Source organism: Zea mays, chromosome 6, assembly GCF_902167145.1.
Source record: "Zea mays cultivar B73 chromosome 6, Zm-B73-REFERENCE-NAM-5.0, whole genome shotgun sequence".
NCBI classification, from domain to species: Eukaryota; Viridiplantae; Streptophyta; class Magnoliopsida; order Poales; family Poaceae; genus Zea; species Zea mays.
This window is the reverse complement of record NC_050101.1, coordinates 73,451,195-73,477,923: the sequence shown is the minus strand read 5'-3', so window position 1 is coordinate 73,477,923 and position 26,729 is coordinate 73,451,195. Positions and strand designations below refer to the sequence as shown.

The 26,729-nt window shown below is 39.2% G+C and overlaps 1 protein-coding gene and 1 pseudogene across 3 annotated transcripts; both read right to left on the bottom strand.

Annotated features, from left to right (window-relative positions):
• Positions 1–711: 711 nt before the first annotated feature.
• LOC103629424 (uncharacterized) lies at positions 712–6,278 on the bottom strand. 2 transcript variants are annotated; one of them, XM_020539255.3, is made up of 16 exons: positions 5,139–6,278; positions 4,893–4,981; positions 4,533–4,798; positions 4,244–4,447; positions 4,065–4,157; positions 3,871–3,966; positions 3,446–3,781; positions 3,267–3,359; positions 3,122–3,193; positions 2,814–2,900; positions 2,677–2,733; positions 2,538–2,597; positions 2,395–2,450; positions 2,242–2,298; positions 1,059–1,295; positions 712–973 (listed from the first exon to the last, which is right to left on the bottom strand). In XM_020539255.3, exons 3-14 carry the CDS (start codon positions 4,650–4,652, stop codon positions 2,244–2,246), a joined length of 1,329 nt encoding a protein of 442 aa, XP_020394844.1. In that variant the 5' UTR covers positions 4,653–4,798; positions 4,893–4,981; positions 5,139–6,278; the 3' UTR covers positions 712–973; positions 1,059–1,295; positions 2,242–2,243. The 2 variants fall into 2 exon arrangements, with proteins under 2 accessions (XP_020394844.1, XP_020394845.1); XM_020539256.3 differs by having other exon boundaries at positions 4,533–4,641; positions 5,139–6,244.
• Positions 6,279–14,728: 8,450 nt separating this feature from the next.
• On the bottom strand, positions 14,729–17,969 carry LOC100501804 (AAA protease pseudogene; annotated as a pseudogene). The gene is made up of 9 exons (NR_159513.1): positions 17,556–17,969; positions 17,355–17,462; positions 16,981–17,009; positions 16,680–16,720; positions 16,009–16,058; positions 15,733–15,823; positions 15,587–15,647; positions 15,407–15,507; positions 14,729–15,218 (listed from the first exon to the last, which is right to left on the bottom strand). The product of NR_159513.1 is annotated as an AAA protease pseudogene (transcript).
• Positions 17,970–26,729: the final 8,760 nt, after the last annotated feature.

Here is a 26,729-nt window from a genome sequence, read left to right as displayed (position 1 = left end):
ACACATTATTCCCCATAATTTGTTAAGCGATGAACATATGTGAGCTCACCCTTGTTGTGCTCACATCCCCCAGCTCAAAACAGGTACCGACATGATGAGGAGCATGAATGATGTCGCGTTGAATTCATGAGAGGTCTAGGCCGTCATCTCAAAGTCAACTATGGTTGCAGGGGATCATTATCTTCTTATGATGTAAATATTTAGCTATTTTATACAAAACTTTTTTATATACACTACAAAATAACCTCCCCTATAGCAACGCATATATGCGTTGCTAAATGTCATTGTAAACGTTGGTAGGGCCTATACCAACGCATAATTATGTGTTGCCTATGCTGCCGTTGCTAGGATCTATTACAACACATACATATGCATTGGTAACGCCCATTAATAATCGTTGCTAGATAGCAATGGATACTTATGCCTACTGAAACGGTTATATGTGTTTCTACCACAACTAGGCCAGTTATCCTGTAGATGTATTGCAACATTTAGAATGTATGATGGCAACGCTTATATACATTGTAAGGAATTTTTATTTTATTCAATTTTATTGTTTTATTTATTTTATTACGTCAACACTTTTATAAACATTGCAAGTAATCACCGAATAAAAACTATTTATAATTATTTTTTATTTGGATCAAAACAAATATGCAAATCATGTGCATGGCACATTATCAATTTCCAAACTATTATTGGCTCACACATGGCAAATAATCTGGAATCAGACTATATTAAAAATAGTAGTACCATTATAAAATATCATCAACAACTTAATTCATTACACAATGTGTGAATTGACATTTTTCTATGATAGTATGAAACAAACAAAGGTTGACTCATAAACCGGACTCAGTAGACTCATCACTCTCATCACTAATAACGACAATTTAAAGAAGAATCAAAGTCATAGCCCTCATGTAGATCTGTTGTTGTTCAATGGTTGACATTAAAGAGCTGCCTTTTCTATCTGCAAATGAAATCAGAAAGCTTTAATCCAATGTAGTAGTTTGTAAAATAGTGTATGACTTTATGAGAGAATTGAAAGAGCTTACACAGCTTGAAGGCCATGCTATAGGGTTGTTGTCTATGTCTCCTAGAACCACGAAATTGTTGTAGGGCCGTATTAGTGGTTCATCACGCACAAGTACAAGACCGAGACAAACCTTCCAAAATTCTTTGCCCAATGGATCTCCTCCAACTTTTTGCTTTGGATCACAACCAATTATTGTACCTAATGCAACCTTCTTATTTTGATTCCTCCAACTCTTCAAGAAAATATGAGAACCAACCTAATACATAGGTCCAAGTATATGATTAAATAAATGCGCAGTACATAAACAGTTATGGACAGGGGTAGTTGTAGCTAGGAGCAGCAGATCCAGCCACGACACAACAACATTAGTAAACAACAACATATGGTTTCCCCACTAGTGCTTCCCCCACCTAAAGAATTACCTCTACTAGCAGCATATGGTTCCCCCACCAGTGCTTCCTCTACCAGCAACATCATTAGTAAAAAACCAAGAATGACCTCTACCAGTGCTTCCCTCACCTAAATAATTAGTTAGCAGCAACATATGGTTCCTCGAAGAAATTAATTGTCTGCCACTTAAGTTCTGGAATGGAACTTGACACATTTTTGGTAAGCGGCATAATTAGTAAGCATTTTGTGTGCATTTTGTGTGCAATTTCAGTTTGTGTGAACTGCATTCAATTTAGAGAACACATTGTATGACATTTTCAGTTTTAGTTTGTGTGCAGTTTGTGCAGTTTTCAGTGAACTAAATTCAGTTTGTGTGCAGGTGGTAAGCAGTAGCATATAGTAAGCATTAGTAAGCAGCAAAATTAGTAAGCACTTTGTGTGCAGTTTGTGTGCAGCTTCAGTTTGTGTGAACTACATTCAGTGCTTCCCCCACCTCAAGAAGTTCAGATAGCACATTGTATGCCATTTGTCAGTTTTAGTTTCTATGCAGTTTTCAGTGAACTGCATTCAGTTTGTGTACAGTAAGCATTAGTAAACAACAGAATTAGTAAGCAGATTGTGTGCAGTTTCATTTTGTGAACTGCATTCAATGCATCCCCCACCTCAAGAATTAGTATGCAGCAGCATATAAAAGCAGAAGAAATTATTTTTGAGCTATGAGTTAGACATTGCCTTGTACATCATTTTGAAGAAAATGTGATAATAAGCATGGTTATAAATGATGTAAGATAGGGAAATAGAAAAAAAGTGACCTTCAGTCCTGTTGAAATCCTACTAGGTTGTAATGTGTCTCCTCGTAGTGGCTTGATCTACACTTAAAAACACACATTTTTGAAATAAAGTAAAATCATTAGCTAGGCAAACTAAACAAATTTGAAATAAATAAAAAGTGCAGTAGTACCGACTCGTGATTTTCGTCAAGTGTCCAAAATTCCTCACTTTGAAATTGACCATATACTCGCTGATTTAAGGAAAAACAATAATATAGTGAATCAAATATGTGTGACTACACATCTACAATACTGAAATTTAGGATTGATATGCATACTTTTCGTTCTGATGTAGATTGATCGTCTTTAGTACTTGGCAAATAATTTTCTAGAGATCCCTGCAAATGACGAATGCAATTTCTACAGAAACCACACTAGAAAATAACTAAAATTATGTCGAATAAACTTTTTTACTACCTTGTTCTTGTATGGTTCATGATTAGAGGAATTTCGAGCAATGTCCTGGTTCATCACCTATGGTGTAGAATACATTGAGTATGACAATTTTCAAATATAAACATTTAATAGAATAAATGGACCACATCGATCATCACCTTGGCTGCATTACTGCTATTTTTTACATTTAACGATGAAGAAACTCTACCACCTTGGAGTCCTCCTCGTGGCATTGGTGGCTTGCTCTGCACTTAAACACAAGTAATGAGTAATGGAATTAAATATTAAACAAAAATATGGTTTGATAAGATAGTAATTATCAATGTATCGAAAGTAGGGATACAATTGACCTTTTGTGCAATAGAAACTCTTTTGTCTTTGAGTAATTTTGCATCTTGGGCATTTGATGACTTGTTCTGGGTGTACACAATGTAGATTAAAATTATGTTGAGTACAACATACTAACCTTTTCTTGAATTTTAGATTTTTTGCACTGGGCCTGTAGCTCCTCGTACCCATCATGTTCGATTTCATCCGCCTTTATAGTTATTGGTTAAATGGTACCTTGAAAATTTAAAACTGGGATGGAATTGTAGGTAAAGCATTCATACCATTGTGCTATTCAGTTCATCAAGAAGATTAACTTTTTGATTCGTAGTCGGCTGAACATCTTTTGATGCCGACAAAGGTTCATCTAGACATTCCTGTAACAACACAAAAGTATTAGGATAGAAGTTGTTGAGTAAAACCTTTCTTGAAAGAGCTAGGAATAAAACAGATTTGAATTTACATGGTGACTTTTTTGCAGTTCCAAGGTATTTTGCAAATTTAGTATAGTATCATCTTGCTTCTGGACACGATCTATAAGTTTTTCCACTTGAAGTCGAAGAGATACTACATCTTCACTTGATGTTGCATCCAAAGAGGTTAAATTAAGATGTTTTAGATGCCTTGAAGTTGATCCACCAAACACTTGATCTAGATTCGGAACAAGGCCAAGACCATGGATATGGCCAGGCTTCTCTTCTCCTAAAATTTGGCTAAGCGCATTTCCTTTCCATGCAACCTTTCCATGACTAGTGTCAGCTAAACTTGGTTGTTGCACTAATAGTTCCTTCAATGCAACCTTGTAAAAGCATAAGTGCACTCATTAAGCGTTATGGAAGAAGTATTTCAAATCAGTAAAATATAGCACATTTACAAAGTTTATTGTACCACATGTGGGTTTGTGTTCTTTGTGATGTTACTCTTGTGTGTATTGATATACAATACAGCCCTATGGGGGTATTTCTTTTCTGGATCTTGTTCCCTCTGTACCAAATAAATGATCCTTAATAAATGTAAGGACAATACTGCATGTTCGAGAAATGGAATAAGCATTGCATTGGCAACTATGTTTGTAGAAATACCATATCTTCCCTGTTCCGAGCAAAACTCTTTGTTCCTGATGTATGGGTCGCCTTCCTTTTTGCGCAGTTTATCCTATTTGCCTCACTGATATCCTATCATAGCAACAAAACATGAATATAAACTAAGTAGCATAGGTCTTTCATTACAGGAATAATGGGTTTTTAAACTGTCCATGTACCTGTGATTTTGTTGTAAACCAATTATTCACAAGAGTGACCCATTGATCATCTAAGACGCCTTTTGGAACATTTTTTAGATTATTTTCCTTGCTCCTATGCGCATCAAAATGTAAGGATTTTAGATTGGACTTGTGTTGTCTCCATCTCTCACCAATAGTTCGAAGTATCCACTTTTCCATGCGGGCAGGGTATAAGAATCTCATCTACACAAAAATGAAATGGCCATATGAAAGTTCAGTTATATTTTTGCTTCAAAGTTCAGAGGATGACAAATTTTAATATACACACCTTTACTTGCTTTAGTACATCTTGCTTGTTTTTTTGTTCATTGTTCCTGTCCTTCTTTCCTATCAGTAATCTCCAATCTTTGAAGCTTAAGCTACATAAGCAGCCATTCCTAGCAACCATGTCAAGGAATTTTCCTAAGACTCCTGCCTCCTCTCCAATAGGTTGGTCGAGCTCGTTACAGTTAACTACAATTCGTTTTCCTTTTTGAAGGTTCCAAACATGTTTAAGTTTGTTCGGACCACGACTTATTGCTTCATTAGTTTGACCTATGCAGTTTTATGTTAGAAACAATTAAAAGAATGGTTGAAATTTTAAAATAAATTACAATTTATGAAGTGTAGTTAATATGCTGGTAAGAACCTTCAACATAATCCTCTATATCCGCATCATCAGGAGAAGGGTACACTTCAGAAGTAGTCTCAAAAGATGTTGTATTTTTTTATGATGATCTGAAAACATATAATAATGGAGAGATTTCAGTTGTTGTCCCTAAACATATAATAAAATTTGAAAAGTAGGACATAGTATTCACTATTTATTAGCTGAAAAATTGAAGTCACAGTTTTATGTTTCAATTCCCAATTAATTTTATATCTTGGTACATACCTAGGTCATTGAACTCATTATCATTGTCGCTTTCTTTTTTGGCGTTCTCTAGTAGAAGGATGGTGGTCATATGCTGCATCTCGTGGCCGATGACTTGTTTCCCCAATAGGCTCCTCTACCAAATACTCTTCTTGGCTTTGAATGATGCACTTTCTCATACCCCTTGCCATGTCTGCTGGCATACCAAAATAAAAACTTATCATGTGTAATTAGCTGGTCTAGAAATGTAAATGGAGTTCAGTAAAACATAGCATTAATCCATACATTGGCCAACATAGAAAAGAATTTATCAACAGACTTGATTTAATAAAACACTTGGAGTCTGAAACAGAGCCCATCTCAATGAGGAAAAATTGTTTTACTAACATCTCTAAAACTTCAAACAAAGTACAATGTGTCTGCAAGTATTTAGACATCGTATAAAAATAAGTCATGTAAAAGTTGACATTAGTACCACTAGCTCCAAGTATCCCACAACTATGGACAATGTGTCTGCATTGCAGTTTCTGAAAAACACCTAACAGGATGCTCTGCTATTCTTGATAAATGTCTATAAAAGGTAGTTGACATTTTAGATTTGCAAAATATATTGGACACCTTTGATATCTGACCATCGTATCCATGAAACATGAAACTATAGAAATAGAGGATGTTCACTTTGAAATTCTGTAAAATAATGTATATGGAAACTGCTATGAATATCTAGTTACAAAAATCAGAGGAACTATACATCTGCTAACTACAGAAACAATAAGAACTAGTACAAGGTTACTTGAACTAAAGTATAAGGAAACTGCTATGAAATGCAGCAGTACTCAGAGAAGTGAAAAAATGGCCCAGATTTGGTGCAGCCTTACAACCGACGGCAAGGAAACACACGCCGTGCGTCCTCTGTGAGCTGCAGCCGATTCCTCGAACTGGCGCACACCGGCCGCCGCCAATTCCTGCCTTAGCGCGCACCAGCCTCCACCAATCCCCGAATTGGAGCGCTCACCAATTCCTGCCATCACCAGCCTCCGTCGTCGCCAGCGAAGCCAAAGGACGGATTGGGGGAGGCTGTTGGACGTGGCCTAGGGAAGGGGTAGTAGCGTGAGTAGTGGATAAGTTGCGTGAGGAAAGAGGGTGAGGGTTAGGGATCACATTGACGCTATGTACAGCCAGATGGGTTTGTAGGGTCTGTACGGTGGCTCCACAACGAAATTGGTGGGAAAACTTGAAAAATTAGGGAAAAAACAAATATGGAATTACCGAATTTCAGATCAAATGCCAAATTTCACAATTTGAGCTATATTTCTAACTTTTGTTTGTCTCTATTTTGGACCATTTACTAATTTCTATGCTTCAAATGCCTTTTCAAGTCGAAATAAATAAATAAATAAATACCAATTGTGCGTAAACAATAGTGAAACTTAGCATGGAGTCATAACATGGTCCCGGTTGGTTGAGATAAAAAGTTTAGATTATTATACAGAAGTATGAATACAAGTGCTTCAAAAATGGACAAATCTCCACTACGTTTCATACCATTGATCTACAACTTCACAGTTTGAGCTATATTTGTAACTTTTGTTTATGTTTTTGCCAAAAAGGTGCACCAAATGTTCATCTAACTGTTATAAACTTAATTCATGTAAAGATGTCCCTATCTTGGACCATTTACTAATTTCTATGCTTCAAATGCCTTTTTAAGCCGAAATAAATAAATACCAAATGTGCTCAAACAATAGTGAAACTTGGCATGGAGTCATAACATGGTCCTGGTTGGTTGAGATAAAAAGTTTAGATGATTATAAAGAAGTATGAATATAGGTGCTTCAAAAATGGACACATCTCACTACGTTTCATACCATTGAACTACAACTTCACATCTTGAGCTATATTTGTAACTTTTGTTTATGTTTTTGCCTCAAAAGTGCACCAAGTGTTCATCTAACTGTTCTAAACTTAATTCATGTAAAGAAGTCCCTATTTTGTACCATTTACTAATTTATATGCTTCAAATGCCTTTTCAAGCCGAAATAAATAAATAAATGCCAAATGTGCTCAAAAATAGTGAAACTTGCTATGGAGTCATAACATGGTCCTAGTTGGTTGAGATAAAAAGTTTAGATGATTATACTGAAGTATGAATATAGGTGCTTCAAAAATGGACACATCTCCACTACGTTTCATACCATTGATCTACAACTTCACAGTTTGAGCTATATTTGTAACTTTTGTTTATGTTTTTGCCTCGAAAGTGCACCAAGTGTTCATCTAACTGTTATAAACTTAATTCATGTCCCTATTTTGGACCATTTACTAATTTCTATGCTTCAAATGCCTTTTCAAGCCAAAATAAATACATATCAAATTTGGTCAAAAATAGGGGTCAAATGTTAGATAAAAAATTTAGATGATTATACAAATTTGGGTCAAATGTTCTCTGATTTGGACAAAAAAAGCAAAAAAGGTGGTTGTAGACGCAATGTCAGGAATTGAACCTAGCACACAATGAAACAATAAGGAAAGACACACCATTGCACTATGTGAAGATTGTTTGAGTAGTTTAGCAAATGAAGTACTCAGTAAACACATCATTCCAGTCCAGCACTGCACCTTCAGTTACCTTCAGCCCACATTACAGCACACATTACACGGCATATTACAGTAGACATTACACTAAACCTTCTGCACTTTGTGCAGTTCACTGAAACTGAGTTTGGTTTGTGCAGTTCATTGAAATTGAAATTTGGTTTGTGCAGTTCAATGAAACTAAAAAAACAGTTTGTCAGTTTGTTCACTGAAACTGAAAATTTAGTTTGCATTAAACTGAAAATGTGTTAGACAATGCAGTTACACTAAGACAATTTGTGCTGTTACACTGAAACTAAAAATTGAATTTGGCTGAATTTGGTTTGTGCAGTTCACTGAAATTGAATTTGGTTTGTGCAGTTCAATGAAACTGAAAAACAGTTTGTCAGTTTGTTCAATGAAACTGAAAAATTAGTTTGTTCACTGAAACTGAAAATGTGTTAGACTATGCAGTTACACTAAGACAATTTGTGCAATTACACTGAAACTGAAAATTGAATTTGGTTAGCTATGAGACAGTTTGTTCACTGAAACTGAAAATGTGTTAGATAGTAACAGAGACTTTTGGCATTATAAATCATGGCACATTTGGGTGTAATAAACTGTTTTATTGTTCCCAGATTATGTTCCTAGAACCGTGCTTGTTGAACAATTTCCTAGAAACTAGTGTTCCCAGAACTACTTGCTTGACCGAGTAACTTGTGTTCCCAGAAACTTGTGTTCCTAGAAACTTGCATGCTTGTTGTTCCCAGTTTCTGTTTCTAGAAACTTGCGTGCTTGATGTTCCCAGAAACTTGCGTTCCCAGTTACAATTTCCTGATAGATAATAAGAAAGTGCAAAGTATGCTTGAGCCATTTATAGTTTCCTGGTAGATAAAGGAACTACCATAGACTGCATTGTAGAATCCATTTACAGTTTCCTGATAGATAATAAGAAAGTGCAAAGTATGCTTAAGCACCATGCATGCTTGAGCCATTTATAGAGTTCACTACCGATAGATAATAAGAAGCCATTTACAGTTTCCAGATAGCAAAGCAGCAGCACCTGCTAGAGCGAATTCTGGGGTGGTCCTCCTGTCCTGAAGCTGGCTTGCTGTGTAATACAGTTCAGTTTCTCAGTTCAGTTTACTTGTGTGTAATACAGTTCAGTTTTTCAGTTTCTCAGATAGCAAAGTAGCACCATTTACTTGTGTGTAATATAGTTCAGTTTCTCAGAAGCCGGCTTGCTGTATGTTTGTCAGTAAAACCTGGCGGGCTTGCTCCCAGTGAACACATAGTTCAGACAATTTTCAGACCATAGTTCAAACACATAGTTACAGACTAACAAGCCCAATTTCAGACCATAGTTCAGACCATGCCGTTCAGAAATTTTCCCAAGCACAAAGTTACAAGCACATAACTGACACAATGAACAATGTTCTATTTGTACTAATTGCAAACAGCCTTCTCTCATCCTCCATTGTCAAATTGTGATTGTGAACATACTGCAGTACACATAAGGGTTGTCAGATTTCACATTATCCGAGCAAATCTAGTACGATGACAAAAGCAAACATGACTCACCTTTTTATTTTATGGCTCATCTCCGGCATCACTACTTGGATTATGGCCTTTATTTGCCCCTTCTACAGTAATTCCCTCCATATCTCTTCTAGTCCATGAATGTCTGTCATGAGCTTTATCAAAAAGGTCACCAAGCATACTGACATGAAAAGGTTCACATTGAACTTCATTCCAATCCTCCCCAATGTCAAATACATCTCTAGGTTTCATCTTCAACACAACTAACCATCCTAGGTTAGTATGGTCATCTATATAGAACACTTGGTCAACTTGATTGGCAAATACAAAGGGTTCATGCTCAATCCTATCACCTTTGTGAATTTGATGCGAGAAATTAACTAGTGGCAAGCCAAACTTATCTGTTTTTACTCCTTTGCCTCGAGTGACATCAACCCATTCACATTTAAATAGTACCATTGAAAATCTCCCGTAGTAGTCTAACTCTATGATATCAATAATCCTACCATAGTACATAATATCTCCAAGTATGGGGTTGCTATCACCTGCCGATGAATAACTAGATGTCTTTGCAGTAACAACAACTCCGCTATTTTGAGTCGCCTTATCAAACCGTTTGGCACGAAATCTGAACCCACGAATGTTAAAGGCTCTATGCCTTCGTGCAATCTCTAGTGGTCCTCGAGCCAACCATCTAATATCCTCGTCGATGTTGTCACTACCATCATTTTCCTCCTTCTGCATGATCTGTACAGAACAAAAAATGGATACATATATGAATATAAAATATTTTTGAGCAATCACACAAATTAGGGTACATACATGTTCTCTAAACCAATTGGAAAAATATCTGTTTTGTAAATTTTCAATTTCTTTAACAGTTGGGCGTCGATCACGTCTCTTTCTTTTCAAATAAGAAGCATGTTCCCTGCAAAAATAATTTTCATGACAATATATCCAATTCCATATGGCATGTATAAAGGAGCAAGAATTCACCTACTTAAGATACGGATTCACAGCATCACAGTTGAATAGTACATATCTATGAGCTTGCAATTTCTCTATGTTAGTTAAAATTAAATTTGATGGTTTTCCCAATGGTTTGCCTACTGGAGGAAACAACGACGACTTGTGACCATGTAAGTTTGAGTCAATCTGATCCAAACTATCATCATTCCTTGATGATTTATTTAGCTTTGTCGAGAAACCTTCTATGTATCTAGAACAAAACACCATACACTCATCTGCCAAAAAAGAATTTGCCATTGAGGCTTCTGGATAGGCTCTGTTGCGAACAAATGATTTTAATTTCCCTAGGTACCTGCAACCCATGTAAAAACACTTATTAGTAAAAGTGAATAAATTTAAAACCAAGAAAATGAAACATGCAACATTATGAATCATTACCTCTCAATAAAAAACATCCAACGATAATTAACTGGTCCAGCCATCTTGCATTCAGTTGCTAGATGTACAACTAAATGAACCATAACTGTAAAAAACCTGGTGGAAAATTTGTCTCCAATTTGCATAAGGTGATTTTAATGGACTAATCTAAACGATCCAACTCTTCAACATTAAGAACTTTCGAACATATTCCTCGAAAATAAGCAGACAACTCAAATACAACCGCTGTTATATCATCTGGAAGATTTCCCCTCAAAGCAATGGGCATGAACTGTTGCATTAGAACATGACAGTCATGTGTTTTGAGGCCAATGATTTTTCCTTTCGCAACGTTAACACGTTTTGAGATATTTCTGCAATAACCATCTGGAACATTTATGTTTCTAATAACATCACAAAATACTCGTCTCTCACTTTTAGACATACCAAATCTTGCTGGTGGCAGGTATAACTTTCCCGAATCTTTTACTTGAGGGTGTAGGTCCGCTCTGATGTTCATGTCTACAAGATCTAAACGAGCTTGGAGGTTATCTTTTGTCTTCCCTTCTAAACCCGATATTGTGTCATACAAATTATCGAACACATTTTTCTCTATATGCATCACATCAAGGTTGTATCTAAGAATATTATCATCCCAGTAAGGCAAAGAGAACAAACTACTTACTGACTTATAAGTTTTTGAGTCCTTGAAATTACCAAGTGCAGTGATCTCATGCAAAATTGGACGACCATAATAAGTTGAAGGCTCCTTGCCAAGCTCTATCATTCCATCAAAGGAACTTGCGTCGAAACGGTACGGATGATCAAGATCAATATATTTGCGATGACCTAGGAAACATGATTTACGACCATTCTTCAGTTGTTTCGTCCATACATTTTCACCACATGGTGGGCATGCAAATTTCCCATGAACCATATGAGAAGCAAGCATTCCTAAACCAGGTAGATCACTTATGTTCATAAGCACGGCTCCTTGCAAAGTAAAACTCTCATTTCTCGATGCATCATATGTGGATATACCAGTTTGGAAAAGATCCTTAAGGTCCTCCAAAAGTGGCTCAAAGAACACATGAATTCGATATCCTGGGCTTTTAGGACCAGGAATCATCAAGGACAACATAATATTGTGATCTTTCATGCAAAGCCATGGCGGGAGGTTATAGACTACCAAAACAACAGGCCAACAACTATGCATAGAGCTCATCTTCCCAAATGGATTAAACCCATCAGTAGCCAATGCAAAACGAATATTACGAGAATCTGATGCAAATTGTGGAAACTTTTCGTCAAACCTCTTCCACACTGGAGCATCAGCTGGATGTCGTAGCAAACCATCCTTGATGCGCTCCTCGTCATGCCATCTTAGGAGAGGTGTTGTTTCTCTACACATAAACATTCTTTTGAGCCTATCTTTAATAGGGAAGTATCGTAGTACTTTGCAAGGAGTTTCTTTCTTCCTTTCCTTCTTTGTTAGTATGCAATTGGGTTCCTTATCCTTCCACCTTGAAGCCTTACAGGTTGTGCAAAAATCATCATTTTTTGTCCTTCCGGTACAATTGGCAATTATTTCGACATGCATCAATAGTTTCATATCCCAGTCCAAATTTAGAAATTACTTTCTTAGCCTCATAAAAATTCTTTGGCAAGTCCTTTCCATTAGGAATAGCCATATGCAGAACCTCAAGAAGATCACCAAAAGATTTATCTGACCATTTGTTTGAGGATTTCACATTAAACAACAACACAAATAAGGTTACCTCTGTGAGTTCACAACCTTCCCATAAAGGCTTTTTTGATTCTTCGACCCGTTTGTAAAACTGTTCAACTTCTGAATTGGGTCCGATCACTGGTGCATCTCCATCTACCATAGGTGCGTCATCATATATATGCCCAATGGCATCTTCAATCATTTGCCCAATGTTAACATGCCTTTCATCGCTTTGTGTTTTTTTATCTAGACCACTAATATGCACTGAAGGATCGCCATGAAAATCCCATTGATCATAATTGTCAAGAATCCCATTGCACACCAAATGACCATACATCTCATCTTTTGACTGAACAGTAGTGTGCACGCATGACTGACATGGGCAATAAATCTTGTTGCCTTCGGGCTTATCTTTATATGCAAATTCAATAAACCTCTCTACACCAGCCACATATGGATCAGAACCTTTAGGATAACGTAAAAGTCGCTTAACCATTCCAACATCCATTGCGGAACTATAAAAACATGATTTTATTAATTCTACTTTCCAAATAACACAACAAGTATAATAAAGATATTCCAGGTTCTAAATTGCAAGCTGAACATTTAAAATGTGAATAATATGTCATACTTCATTCATGGTTCATATATGATTTTGTTATGATTTAAAAGGGAGATTGGCAAACTAGGTGAAAAGAATCTAATGGATTTCAAACTAAATCAACAGTGAGGAGACTTGCTCTCACTTGTCACTTGTACCACTGATTACCCCTTTTGCCGCTATGCAGGAGAGGTATATTGCTGCACACTCAGCCAATGGGGGAAAAGAGATCAGAGAAGAAGGGGGGCAGCAGTGGCGTCGGATGGAGGCACAAGAGAAGAAGGGGACTCTACCGTTGGACTCCGGCACCAGAGAAGAAGGGGAGGGTAGCAGCACCGTCGGATGCCTGCACCGAAGAAGAAGGGGAGGGCAGCAGCGCCGTCGGACGCCAGCACCGAAGAAGAAGGGGAGGGCAGCCGTCGGGCACCGGCACCAAAGAAGGAGAGGGCAGTCGTCGGACACCGACACCGGAGAAGGGGATGGTAGTTGTCGGCCGCTGGACGTCCAGAGATCAGGAACTCGTGATCCCCTACCGCCCTTATGCATCTGACTAAATATTATGTTGTGGGAAGATATATATTTACTTAGCTTTGTTTAACACATACATGAAGGAAACATATGCGCAAATATGTTTCGAACTAATTTGCCAATGCAGCAACCTATGTAGTCTTCTAGTCATTAGGTCTTGAGTTCAATCTATGTTATGACTTTAATTTTTTTCTATTTTTTATTTAATTATTTCTATTCTAAAATCTTAACTAACGTGCATGAGAATTGGGATTAATAAAAATATCAAATCAAAATAATATTTTCTTATTTAACTATAGCGGTAATCGTATCAAACTAATAAAAATATATTACAACTAATTTGTGTTCTAATATTAAATGTTACTAGCAACACATTAATTGTTGCAACATCATAGTTAATCAATACATTCCGCTAGCAACGCATATTAAGTGTTGCCGCACCCTATTTAAACAACGAATGGTGCTAGCAACACATATTAAGCGTTGTCACTCCTCTACTAACTTAACGGATGATGCTTGCAACACATAATCAGCTTGTTCGCTGCGGCTTGCTGCGGCTGCAATCCGGCTGCGGCTGCGGCTTCTACAGTATTTTTCTCTCTATGGATTGCAGCTGCAGCAGTCCAAACAGCTGCAACAGTGTCGGCTTGTAGCCAGCCGAACACGCCCATTAAGTGTTGTCTGCTATTTTTTTACAACGCATAGACGCAGGTGTTGCTGCGGATGCGATGCTATAGGGGGGTTTGTGTTGTAGTGATAGTAAAGATGTGACAATCGTTTATATATCATGAGTTATCATATGTGTGAAACTTGATCATATGTGTGAGACTTAATTCGGGATCGGGTTTATCCTTAAATTTAGGTGTCACAAAGATAAGAGAAGAGGTTACAGATAAACAAACAAAATATACAACAGCTGTATACAGACAGCCTAGCAGGCATTATCTATGTATGTTGTACAACGCATATCAGCAGATAAGCCTTTAGCTTTTTGTGTTTGTCTTTCTAGACAACGACGACACAGATTTCGCCCTTCGGCCCAAGCAGCTCCGAGCCTCCGACCTAATAATCTGTATTGTGTGTTGTTTATTTATGTCTTAACTTATTTCTATAAGCATCCAATGACCTGCTTATGAATTATCGTAATCTAGGTATCTAAATTATATAATCCACCTAATAATCTATGTTGTGTTGTTTATTTATCTCTTAACTTATTTAAGCTGGATAATATAATTTAGAGGGTAAACAAACAGAGCCCAATAATAGACACGTTTTTTTGTTTAACTTGGGCAACAGCAATACTTAGGGCTAGTTTGGGAACACCATTTTCCTAAAAAAATTTCATTTTTACAAGGGAAAATGAGCTAATTTCCCTTTGAAAAATGAAAATCCCTTGAACGGTGTTTCAAACTAGCCCTCAATGGCTGTATAGGCCGTTGCCAGAAGTATACCTTTACATTCTGCTTCTGTCGATGTTGTGCTGCCTAGCCCAACGAGGACGCATCAATGGGCGCATGGTGTGACCCCTTGTGTTGTGAGCCACAGCGTGGGAGACATAAATCATATATACAGATGGAAATAGGACCGCTTGATCATCATCAGGCACAGGCAGTGCGAGCCGCCGTCAGCTCGAACCAAATTCCTCGTTCCATTTCTCAAGCTCGTCCCATTTGCTCTTCTGCAAGCTTGGCCTGATCACCGCCATCGCGTTCTTGAAATCCTCGTACTTCAAAGGTCGCAACTGAAGATACAAGGTTAGAGACAGGGTCAACTGCTCCGCTTGCCGACATTCCCAAGTTTCACTGGGCAATGAATACTAAGGCTATGTTACCTGTGAAGATACCTACAACTACAATGCTTGAGCTGCTATTTTAACAGTGATAAAATTCAGAACAATTGCACCTAAGTTCAGCCTGTTTAAAAACGTACCTGATTTGCTTTAATAGCAAGAATACTCTGTGGCCCGAGCTCTCTTATTGGCATCATTGCAGCTTCTTCGCACACGGCTCTCAGGTCACTTCCAGAATACCCTACAAACAAACAAGGTTGTCAGAAAGCACATAGCTGATGTGTCCAATACAGCCATATACTAGAAATGCGATATAATACCTTCGGTCTCCACAACTAATCTTTCGAAATCATGGTCTGCCAGGGATCAGTTCCAGGTTGGCTACCGTGCCAAACATAAAAAGACTGTGCTACATATACAACCACCACAATCAAGTAGTTATACAGAGAAACCCTGGAGCACTTACTCGACAATTTGAATGCTTGTCCTTTGAGCTGATTTTTCAGAAGTAGCCTCCGTACGTTTGGATCAGGTAGTGGCACATATATTCTTTTCACCTGTTTATCAGATAGCAAAAACAGTGACATTCAAGATATAGGGAAACAATGCATCATAGTAAGGTATTAACTAATGAGAAAATGAGTGCACAGCAGTCCACCAATGATCCCAAAGGCCCATATATCAACTCCTGACTCATTCACTGACTAATACCACACCATACATATGTTAGAATAGATCTTACCAGTCTTCGAAGAACAGCATCATCCAACTCTTGAGGTTTATTAGTAGCTCCTGGACAGAGAATTGACATCAACAAAACATAGATAAAACAAGAAAAGATAATTCAGCATAAAAAACACTTGTAATCCTGTATATAAATAATGTCATGTCAAAAAGAATCCATACACAGTGTACACAGCTAACCGAGAGTTCTCTTTTAAAATCAGACCCTATAAAAAGATGACAAAAATAAAGGTCATATTGTGGTAATGCAAAGAACAATCATTAGTTTCCATGCTCCTTTTTCTTTACTAAAAAAGTAAACATGAGAAAATGTGGCCGCCAAAATCTGAGAAGGTAAAGTGGCATATTAATTAGACTAATTTAGTGATGACAACTCCTGCCCAATAAGGCTCAAAACTGTTTCAAAAATGACAGACCACAGAACTGACACCCCAAGAAGCAAAAAAACGAAGCAAAATTCCTACATATCCTACCCAAGGTTACTTAAGTAATTGAAGCCAAATAATAGGAGTTGAACTTAAGAATCATTACATTGAAATTGAAGTAGCTGCCAAATACTGGATATCAAATCCAAAATAGCAGAACTGAATCAAATCCAAAATACTTGTAACTATTTGAAAACTGAAAAAACTTGTACCCCAGGAGCACAAGAGGACGCCTCACCCCCACCTCAACATAGCCTAACAAGTAGACCATTGCACCATGACAACCTATCACCGAATATAGGGTTAGTTAGGCAATGAGAAAAAAATCATATAGTACAGACCTGTTTTAATTGCACTCAAAACAATCTAGGTACGTCACATTACATTATATAAGCGTACATGCCAAACAGTGAAAGAACCTAGATGAAGGCATCAAAATTCAGAAGGTAACAAATATTTAAGCTATGAAACAAAAGTCCGATACAAGATAACACGGAATTCCAGATAACACACCCACATGCAGCTAGAAGTCCACAAACTATTACCTTCTTAGGCACTACTGCAGCAGTGGCACCTGAAAAATCACAGACAAGGTAACACAAATGAACTCCCAAGGAAGTACAGTGCACAAGAAACCCAGGAAAAAACATATGCTGAAACAAAATAAGGTTTGAAGCCCTTACTCAACGACACTGCTGACTAATAATCAGATAACAAAATACCAAACTTTTGAACAGCTCACACAAGTGAATGTCTAGATGACAGCGCATACTTTCAAGCGGATAACAGAGTGAACAATGGCTGTAGAGTAGGTTATCCTAGATGCAAAGCGCACATAGCTGATAATAACATTTAGCGAAATTTGCAGTGGCTTATCATAGTGGAACTGAACTGGCAAAAAAAAAAAAGGAGCGCACACCTTCAGCACTTCTCTGACCAAGCACTCTGAGCCGCTCCTCGACCTGCGCCTGCCACTTGGCGATCTTCTCCTGGTACACCCTGACCTGCCCCCTCTCGCTGCAAGCCTCTCAAGCTCCGCAGGGCACCACCCACTAGTCAGTCACGAATCATTCCAGAAGCCCTAGCCGCGACGGGCGCGAGGAAGAGAACGCGGGCGCACCTGGAGGAGACGGCATCAGGGACGCGCGCGGCCTGGGCCTCGAGCATGACGCGCATCGCGTTGCGGTAGTGCGCGGTGGCGTCGTCGGGGAGCCCCCACTCCTCGGCGCGCACGGCCTTGTCCATCTCCTCCTTGGCGAGGTCGAAGTAGCCCCGGAGCTTCACCGCCACGCGCTCCCTCACCACCGCCGCCGGCGACGGCGCCGACCCCGCCGCGTCCATGGGCGCCGTCTCGCCCCCCGACGAGAAGAGCAGCGAGGAGAAGGAGTTCGCCAGCGAGCGGAGAAAGCTCATGCGCTGGTGACGACCGCTCGGGAGTTGATAGATGCTGAGAGCATCGGGATTCGAGATCGTGGGGGCTGGCCGGCTTGGGGTTGCGAGAATTGGGAGATTTTTTGTGGTTTTTTCATTCGCGGTTTGATCGAGCTGTGGTCTGTCGAGAGGTTTGCGTGGGCGATCGGGTTGTTGCGGAAAAGTCGTGTGTCCGCGGCAAAAAGACTGTAGGTAATTTTTTTAAGTTAAATATATTTTCGCTACTTAAATTTGTCGCTTTTTGTTAATTCGATCAATAAATTTTTAAAGTGTGTCAATTTGGTCCTTAAATAATGTTTGAGTCTTAGTTACATCTAAACGGATCGTGGTTGACGTATGAATCATAAACTAGTCGATTGTCCGTGCATTGCGACGGCTTACAACAATACCTATATAAACTATTCATCAAAAAAAATTTAAGATTTTTTATTGATTGTGTCCGCTCTCGTATAATATTTTTTTGATTTAGCTAACTGATGTTATTGTTTACTCAATTAAATATGTATTGGTACAATACGAACAATGAAGTGAGCGATTAGAAAAGAATTCATAATGACTAACTGAACGAACAGAAATTATAAAATGACATAATTCCATGATACAAAGACCAAATAAGAGAGAGTTTGTGAGCTCAAGTTTCTAAAATAAGTCACATGAACTCAAACTTATAAAAAAGATAGATCAAAATATAGAGTTATTGCTAAAGTAAGGCATCAATAAAAATTGGATGTGCTCCATATAAATTATGCTACTTCGTAGCAATTACTAACGTTTAAAACCAACAAATAACCTTTTATTTTACTGTTAGTGTGACAAATCATTGTTGCTCCATCTAATTCAGCAACCTCAAACATTATTGAGTCCATTGCGCCAATGTGGTCTCAGAAACGACCTAATACTTGCAAGAGCCAATAACGTTGTGCCGTGCTTGGGCTGTAGCCTCGGGTCGTAGTGCTGACCCGGTCCAACACGATTATATATTTTTTATTTTATAAAAAATGTATATACATATATACAATTTATATTCAATATTAAAAACATTTGAATATAATGTTCTACTCGTTAAATAGCTTCACCCAGTGCCTCCCGCCCTTCATCCATCAGGGCATGAGTTCAAACCCCACCTCCTGCACTGTTTTTAATATTTTATGATGATTTAATCAAATGGGCTAACGGGCTAGCCCGGTGTTGGGGACTTGTTCTCAAATGCTACGAATCAAGAACAAGGCAACATAGAAATTGTTAAATATTAGGGTTCTTCGTCCTTCGAAGCATTATTTCTCTCAGGATATAATGGATTCCGGACGAAGGTTATAAAGATGACCTTCATAAATACAACAAATGATGAAGAAGGGTAAAAAATATGTAAAATAATTTGAACACGTGGTTATCATTATTTGCTCATTTCTATTTCATTATTGTAAAAATGATGACGAATTACAAATGTACCTTCGGCTTGAAGAAAAGAAAAAATACCAGTGTGAAGCAAAAACAAATATCCAATGCGCGATTACAGGAGAGCACGTGAACAGTACGGGGGTATTGTTCACCTATTTATAGGCACAGTTCACAGCCTGTATATAATTACATTTATGCCATTTACAATGAACTATAATAATGACACAGAATATCATGGGTCTTTAAGTCATTTCATCTTTAAATCAGTTCACCCTTTCGTCTTGAGACATGTCATTGTACCGAAACTTTATAGTTGATAGCTTCGGCGCTGCTTTGGAGAGGATCTGCCGAAGGTGTTTATTTCTTTAGGATCTTCGGCTACGAAGCATACCCCCAACAGTAGCCCCTTCGCGGCGCTAGATCGTTTTTCGTAACGAGCTTGATCCGTGAAAAATCTTCTAAGCTTCGGGATGCCGAAGATCCGAAAAACACCTTCCCTGAGCTCGTTGGCGAGAAACGATTAAAATAATCGTCGGACGCGCGACCCATCTTGCACCGATTATACTCTTGCCAGCGATTCACCTTCTCGAGCTGTGTGGTCCACCGTTCAGTGAGCGCGGGTGACTGTTTATTCGGTATTGGAGACCTTGCCGATTTACCTTTCCACATGCAGCACTATAAAAACAGACGGGTAGGTGTGAAGTTATCACAACATTCATTGTTATTGTACTGTGTTGCTGCCAAATTTTTAGTCATAGCCGAAGCTTGATCATTGCGCTCACACAAAATCTGCTTCGGCACAAGTGTAAGAGCTTCGGAAAAAACAAAAAAGTCAATTCAAAAAATTTCAAGTCATAGTCAAATGGCCAGAGTTCGCTCTACTGCAAAAGTCGATCGCGAGGGAGACGAAACTGAAGCTGCGGAAACTGTTCCTATCTCGGAAGCAATGAAGCGATCTGGGTTGGTAACACCGGAAGACGTCCCTGCTGCTGAAGCAGAGCAAGCAGATATTGAAGAGACCGATTCTGAAGATGATTACAATATCGCAGTGCCGAGCAAGCCTAGCCACCTGGACTTCGGAAGGTCGACCATTTCCAAAGCTGATTTTCCTAAGATGGTGAAGTCGGGCTACTTTAGCGAAGATAAGAAAGGGCTGATCCGCTTTGGTGCAGAAGAAACTACTCCGAAGCCACAGAAAGATGAAATAGTGATTTTCAAGAGTTTCCTCAAGGCTGGTTTGAGATTTCCTTTGAATAGGATGATTGCCGATGTACTAAAGAAGTTTGGGATCCATTTTCATCAACTAACTCCTAACGCTATTGTTAGGCTTAGTGTTTATATTTGGGCTCTCCGAAGCCAGGGGGTGGAACCGTTTGCCGAAGGTTTCTGCCGGGTGCACGAGCTACATTACCAAACCAAGGCCAGAAAGGATGGGTTACATGAAAATTTTGGTTGTTACAATTTTGCCTATCGGAAAACTACAAAATTTCCTGTGATCAGCTATCGAAGCAAGTGGCCGACAGGCTGGAAATCGGAATGGTTCTACGTGAAAGTTGATGACGACAAGGAGAAGCTGGTCCAGAGTCCGCTTGAACTGATCTTCGGAGAAACCAGACCCCACTGCAATATGACACCAGAAGGTCCAACCCAAACTGCGTTGGCTGAATTTAGGATTATTGCAGAGCACATTGGCACTAGAGATTTAGTGCAGGAATTTCTGGCTTACAAAATATTTCCAACTATGAAGGAATGAGCTATGCCGAAGCTTGAAAAAGAGAAGAAAGAGGGGGAGCTTGTCCGACTGCCCTACCACTATAAATTCAAGAAATATTTCAAAGCACCCTGCCAAGAATGGCTCGAAACAATCGAAGTAATGTGCACTGAAATTCTTGGGAACTATTCTAAAAAGGAGGATCAATTGATGACAGCAGCCTTCGGCACTCGGCCGAAACGAAGGCTAAATAGAGTGCTTGATGCTATAGGTTTTGAATATCCAGATTATGAGCGACTCGACAAGAGTGCCGAAGGGCAGAAAAGGAAAATATTAGCTAGCGCTTTGATCAAAGACGACGAAGATCAATCAAAAAAGAAGAAAGAAAAGTTTGAATCGAAAGTGTTAACTTCGAAGAAAAGAAAGGAATCAATCCTAGAACAAAATTCAATTGATGAATAAGAAAAAACTTCTGCGACATCTTCTGATGCTGAAATAGAGGAAATTCTAAAGGTAATGACTGAAACTTTGCTTGTCAAACTAAGTCCATTGGGGCTTCATCTGACGAAGCTTTTTCATAATGAAAAGGAGCCCGCAAAGGCAAAGGCATCTAGGCCAAAGAGACAAAGGATTGTTACCGTGACTGAAGTGATTGAAACAACACCACCAAGAGCTCCAACTCTGAAGATGCCGACAATTGAAATCATGACAGCTACTGAAGCTGTACCTTCGGAGGCTGCCGCAGAAGAGGCCAGAGCCGAAGATGCTAACTCCGAAGGTATTAATTTAGAGAGCACAGCCGCTGATATAGATAAAATGCTGCTAGACATGGCCGCTGAAGAAACTGTTGCAGCTACCGAAGAGACCACGGCTGCCAAACCCGAGAAAGGAGGAATAACCGAAGATACCTCGGAAGATGAAACTTTTGACTTCCGAAACTTAGTTGGCCAGGAGCTGACTGAAGCTGAAAGAGATGAATTAAAAGAGTATGCTCTATCTTGCGGATATCGGCCGGGGGCGCTTCTCTTTCGTGGTATTGATGATGAAGGGTTAGGCTGTATACGAGACCAAACTGGTGCGAAGGTTGTCGGTACTTTATCGAAGAGTATCAGCTTCCCGAAGCTTGAAGCGGATATCAGCCGCTACCGTCGACAACATATTGTCAGCAGTTTATTCTATTCTAATTTCAAGGTAAACATTTTGTGTCTAACTCTTATTACTTGCGGTACGAAAATATTTTCTAATGAAGGCTATTTGTCCGCAGAGCATGCTTTTGAGCAAGGCATTAAAAATGCAACAAGATTTGGAGGATAAAAGGCAAGAAGTTATAATTGAAAATTTAAAAAACAAAATAAAGGAGCAATCTGCTGCCATTGAGAAGAAAGACTTCGAGCTACAAACAGCTGAAGGTTTATTAGTGGATGCTGAAGCAAAAATATCAGAATTCAATTCGAAGCTTCTTTCCCAGTCAGAAAATTTTGAACAAGAGAAACTGAAGCTTGATGCAAGGCTTGAAGCCGAAACTCAAAGGAACTTGGAACTGAAAGAATCTTTGAAAAATCTTCAAAATAAGTGTTTGGAGTTCTGCACTCGATGCATTCATCAGCTAAAGCAAGTGTTCCATTTTGCCAGAGCCAGTAGTGTAGAGTTTACTCCTTCGGCCGAAGACCTGCCTGGTGCCTTCGAGCATATTGAAGGTGAAATTAATGATCTTGACGAAGTTATAGCTAGGCATAGTGACTTCTGTGCCCTGGCAGCTTCTCGGGGCACAGCTGTTGCTTTTTTGAAGTCTGGCTGTGAACACGGCAAAATTGTTAATAGACCCAACTTCAGCATGTCACCAGCAGACTTAGATGATGTTCCGAATCTGGCTCGGAGTATTGCAAACAGATTTATAAAGTTAGTATGGACAAAGGGTGGTCGGAGCAAAGCTGGTGACGAAGCTCGGAGTCACCTCATGCTTACCTTTTCCTTTGAATTTTTGAATTCCGCTTATAATACTTTCGTACAGATTGACCAGGCCGAAGCTGCAGTTGCAGAGTAGAAGAACAAAGCTCCAGAGATAGTGTCGAAGCTTGAATAGTCTTGTAAAAGTAGCTCAAAAAACTCCTGTAATAACTTGCATAAAATATGATGTAATCTGAGTTTTACTTTGTAATATAATCTTACTTTTCCGTCCATGTATGAAATGCTTTGGTGTGGACGAAATTAATACTTTTGAGCCATAGGCGAAAAACACCTTCCCTTCTTTGCGTACACAGCGAAGCATAAAATTGCCTTCCTTTTGGGACCGAAGTACGTTTTTACGTTATGCTAATGATGATCCTATGTATGTCTAAGTGAATGTTTATGAATGCAAATGTCATGATGTAATGTGTCGTGCAAATGAATGTTCAAATACATATTTGAAGCCATATTCCTTTGAGAATGACTCACACCTTCTTTGCCGCTTATTTTTCGGCTTCACCGTTTATTTTTCGGTGTATCAGCGCTGACTTTTCGCTGTAAGCCTCCCTTAGGAGCTTCTTCGCCTTTTACTTTCGGCGGAATTAGCGTTTATTTTTCGCTGTAAGCCTCCCTTAGGAGCTTCTTTGCCTTTTACTTTCAACGGAATCAGCGTTTATTTTTCGCTGTAAGCCTCCCTTAGGAGCTTCTTCGCCTTTTACTTTCGGCGGAATCAGCGTTTATTTTTCGCTGTAAGCTCTGCATTCCCTTGGGAACGACTTTTGAGCTTCTCCCTGTTTCCTTTTCTTTTTCTGTTGCACTCGATGGTGCATTGTCAGCTTTTACATTTACATCTTTGGGGGATATCACTCTTATAGAATTGAAATAAGGAAAAGAAAAATTACATGTTGTGGCCCCATTAAAAACCTTTCTCCCCCTTTGGAAAGGAAAAGGGTGCCACAAGAAAGAATAGAAAAAATTACATCAAGCTAAACATAATATCGCCGAAGTTCGTCTGCATTCCATGATCTAGGAATGTCGTTGCCGTCCATATCCTTCAACCTGTAGGAACCGGGTCTTGACGAGGATACTACCAGAAAAGGTCCTTCCCACTTCAGCTGTAATTTGCCTACTGTCTCTGGGTTGGCCACTCTTCGAAGCACCAAATGTCCTGGTTCGATGTTCTTTAGCTTGACCTTTCTATCACGCCATTTTATTGTTTCAGCTTGGTATTTATTGATGTTTTCCACAGCTTGAAGCCTGATCTCCTCTATAGCATCTTTTTCCACAGAGTAATCAACTTCAGCTTCGTCTTCTGCCGAAGCTACTATTCTTATTGATCCTGCTTTGGCTTCTGCTGGAGTTATTGCTTCGTCACCAAACAATAGTTTGAATGGTGTAAAGCCTGTTGATCTTGATATCGTTGTGTTGTGGCTCCACACCACTTTGATTAATTCGTCTGGCCACTTTCCCCTGGGCTGATTGAAGATTAACTTCATTATTCCTGTCATTATGATGCCATTAGCTCTTTCAACAAGCTCATTTGACTCCGGATGTCGAACTAATGCAAAATGGATCTTCGTGCCAATTTGATCAAAAAATTCTCTGAAAGCTTCGGAATCAAACTGTGTCCCATTGTCTACAGTAATAACCTTCGGTACTCCGAAGCGACAAACAATATTTTGCCAAAAAAAACTTTTGAATAGTGACCGAAGTTATTGTAGCTAAAGGCTTTGCCTCAATCCATTTAGAAAAATATTCCACTGCCACTACAACATATCTTAAGTTCCCTTGTGCTGGTGGTAACGGACCTAACAAATCAAGGCCCCACCTTTGCAACAGCCAAGTGGGTTGTATTAACTGAGTTAGAGACGAAGGTTGTTTTTCATCTCTTGCACATTTCTGACAACCTTCGCACTTTTGGACTAACTCCGCTGCATCCGAAGCTGCTTTTGGCCAATAAAATCCTTGGCGAAAAACTTTTCCCAGCAAAGGCCTAGATCCAATATGAGATCCACATAGGCCTACATGTATTTCCTTCATCAGTTCTATTCCTTCGGCTCTGGATAAGCACTTGAGTAACGGAGAACAGACCCCACGCTTGTACAGCTCCCCTTCTATTATTACATATGGACGAGCTCTTGCCTCTATTCTCTTGTTATAAGCTTCGTCATCTGAGAGGAAATTACCCTTAAGGTAGGAGATGATCTCAGTTCTCCAGTCTTCACTATAAACAGGAGATATATTGAAGACCGCCCTTTCAAGAAGTTCAACCGAAGGTGCTTTTATTGTTTCAAAAAATACTTCCGAAGGTAAGGGCAGCCCCTGTGCTGCTGACTTGGCTAGCAAATCAGCATGTTCATTTTCTCCTCGAGGAATATTTTTTACAGAAAACCCTTCAAAGGAAGCTTCAATCCTTCGGACCGTATCTAAATACTTCTCAAGCTTCGGGTCTCTTGCCTTACAACTCTTGTCAATATGACCAGAGATAACCTGGGAATCAGTTTTAAGAACCGCCCTTCTGATTCCCATTGCCTTTAACTTCCGAAGACCCAAGAGTAAAGCTTCGTACTCAGCAATGTTATTTGTGCAGCTAAAATCAAGTCTTGTTGCGTAGCAAGTTTTAACTTTGGAGGGTGCGACCAACACAACGGCTGCTCCTGCTCCGAAGGTTCCCCAAGAACCATCACAGAATATTGTCCATGCTTCGGCATCTTTACTTGCCTCTTCTACCTGAGCCCCTGGCGTCCAGTCAGCAATGATGTCAGCTAACGCTTGGGACTGAATCGAAGATCTGTGTACATAATCAATGCAGAATTCATTGAGTTCCGCAGCCCACTTTCCAATCCTTCCAGTAGCTTCTCTGTTTCTCATAATGTCCTTCAATGGTTGTGAAGAAGGGACAATTATATTGTATGCTTGGAAATAATGCCGAAGCTTTCTAGAAGCCATCAAAACAACATATAGCACCTTCTCCAATTCTGTATAATTTTTCTTTGATAAACTAAGAACTTCAGATACAAAGTATATTGGAGCTTGCTTCTTGACTTGCCCTTCAAGCTTCTCTTGGACAAGTGCCGCACTTACCGCTGAGTGCGAGGCTGCCACATATAACAACTGAGGAGCCCCTGGCGTTGGTGGAGTTAGCGTTGTTAGGTCTATCAAATATTGCTTCAGCTCTTCGAAGGCTCTCTGCTGGACCAGTCCCCATTGAAAAACTTCGGCTGACTTCAGCACTTCGAAAAATGGTAAATTTCTCTCTGCTGATCTAGATATGAATCTGTTGAGAGATGCCAGTCTTCCTGTCAATCTTTGAGCCCCCTTCTTTGTACTTGGTGGTTCCATTTGAAGGATAGCTTCGATTTTATTTGGATTAGCCTCAATCCCTTTTGTTGAAACTAGGCAGCCAAGAAATTTCCCTTTCTTCACTCCGAAGACACATTTTTCTGGATTCAACTTTAAACCGGCCTGTCTAAAATTAGCGAAGGTTTCCTGCAGATCAGTAATATGATTCTCTTGCTTCGTGATTTTTACAATGATATCATCAACATAAGTTAGCACATTCCTGCCTATCTGAGATTGAAGAACCTTCGCTGTCATTCTGCTGAAGCTTCCTCCAGCATTCTTGAGCCCCTCAGGCATCCGAAGGTAACAATATGTTCCACTAGAGGTTATGAAGCTGGTCTTCGGCTCATCCTCCTTCTTCATCCAAATTTGATGATAGCCTGAATAACAATCCAGCAGACTCATAAGCTCTGATGAAGCTGCTGCATCAACTAGGGAATCTATCCTTGGCAATGGAAACTCGTC

Coding starts and splice junctions, on each gene's coding strand:
- LOC103629424 (XM_020539255.3), bottom strand. CDS start 4,652: ATGGTTGCTAGGAATGGCTGCTTATGTAGCTTAAGCTTCAAAGATTGG. Junction 3,782..3,870: donor AGAACACAAACCCACATGTG/GTACAATAAACT, acceptor TGCTTTTACAAG/GTTGCATTGAAGGAACTATT. Junction 2,451..2,537: donor AATCTACATCAGAACGAAAA/GTATGCATATCA, acceptor TCCTTAAATCAG/CGAGTATATGGTCAATTTCA.